The 1,467-nt window shown below is 47.6% G+C and overlaps 1 protein-coding gene across 1 annotated transcript in view; it reads left to right on the top strand.

Annotated features, from left to right (window-relative positions):
- The window catches only part of LOC119586658 (serine/threonine-protein kinase 32B-like), a gene marked incomplete at its 3' end in the record, with an annotated part of 121,163 nt that overhangs the window by 114,686 nt on the left and 5,010 nt on the right, over positions 1 to 1,467 (top strand). The window contains exon 9 of the mRNA XM_037935396.1: positions 500 to 638. Coding sequence (XP_037791324.1) covers positions 500 to 638 — 139 coding nt within the window. The remainder of the gene's footprint in view (positions 1 to 499; positions 639 to 1,467) is intronic.

The raw sequence follows: 1,467 nt of genomic DNA, 5'->3' as shown, positions 1-1,467 counted from the left end.
AAAATGACAGAACTTGTTAATGAAATACCGAGTTGGATAATGAATGCGATTTTCTTATTTTTTCTCATCTCTCTCTCCCTTCCTCCCAAACCCCTTTCACCGCCCCCTACTCCCACCCATTAACCTACCCTCCCCTCCCTTCACCCCCTCCCCTCCCTTCACCCCCCCCCCCCCACTACCCCATCCTATCCTCCCTTCCTCCCCTCTCTCCCCCCCTAACTCCCACCCTCTCTCCCGTCCCTCCCGCCTCTCCCCTCCCTCCCCTTCCTCCCTCCCGCCCCTCCCGTCCCCCTCCCGTCCCTCCCGTCCCTCCCGTCCCTCCCGTCCCTACCGCCCCTCCCGTCCCGTCCCTCCCGTCCCTCCCGTCCCTCCCCTCTCTCCCCCCCCTAACTCCCACCCTCCCTCCCACCCTCTCTCCCGTCCCTCCCGTCCCTCCCGTCCCTCCCGCCCTCCCGTCCCTCCCCTCCGTCTTCCCCCTCCCCCCTCCGCCCCGCCGCAGAAGGACCACCTGAACTGCGACCCGACCTTCGAGCTCGAGGAGATGATCATCGAGTCGCGCCCTCTGCACAAGAAGAAGAAGCGGCTCTCGAAGCAGAAGAGCATCCGGGAGACGCACACCTCCATCTCGGGCACCACGGTCAGGATTATTCTTCTGCTTCGTTATTCCTCTGTTATTAGGGTTATTCTTCTGCTTCTGCTTCGTTATTCCTCTGTTATTAGGGTTATTCTTCTGCTTCTGCTTCGTTCTTCCTCTGTTTTGTTCGTTCTTTATGACGAGGTCTTTTTTTTTCTTCTTCTTCTAGGCGTTCGTTCTTTATATTTTTTCGTTCGATTTTTTTTTTTTTTTTTTTTTTGTCATTCTGTCTTTCTTTTTGTATTTTTTGTTATCGTCCTTTCTTTCCTTTCTCTTTCTTCTCATTCTCTCCATACCCTTTTTTCTTCTCCATATCGGACACCCCGGTCACGCCTTTCATTTCATCCTTTCGTTAATCCTGTATTTCTTCATTTATTCATTTATAGCGGGGTCTTTTCTTTTCGTTGGTTCTTTATTTATTGATTGATTCATTGATTGCTGGCGAATCTCTTTCTTTCATACCGTTTTTCTTTGTTTCTTGCTTTCTATCTTTCTTTATTAATTTCCTTTTTAATACGGTTACATCTCGGCCACAAACGTTTATGTACGCGTTACATGTTGAGACTTTTGTGTTTATGTGTTTCGTTTTCTATATCCATCCTAACTCTCTTTTTTTTCTCTTTTTTAGGAAAAACTATAGACAAAATATGTTTATTGAAATACAAGAGAACAACTTTAATTTCCGGTGTATACGAAAATCTAGGAGGATTTTATAAGCTGCCGTTTCATATATTCATTAAACCTGTTTCATTGCATGCTAGTTTTTTCGGCTGCTTTGCCAACGCGGTGGTGTGTGCTTTGTCAAATACTGAGGGTTTCGTGGTTTTATTGGA

The sequence above is a fragment of the Penaeus monodon genome, chromosome 21, assembly GCF_015228065.2.
Source record: "Penaeus monodon isolate SGIC_2016 chromosome 21, NSTDA_Pmon_1, whole genome shotgun sequence".
Classification (NCBI taxonomy): domain Eukaryota; kingdom Metazoa; phylum Arthropoda; class Malacostraca; order Decapoda; family Penaeidae; genus Penaeus; species Penaeus monodon.
This window is presented reverse-complemented; position numbering and strand designations above follow the sequence as displayed.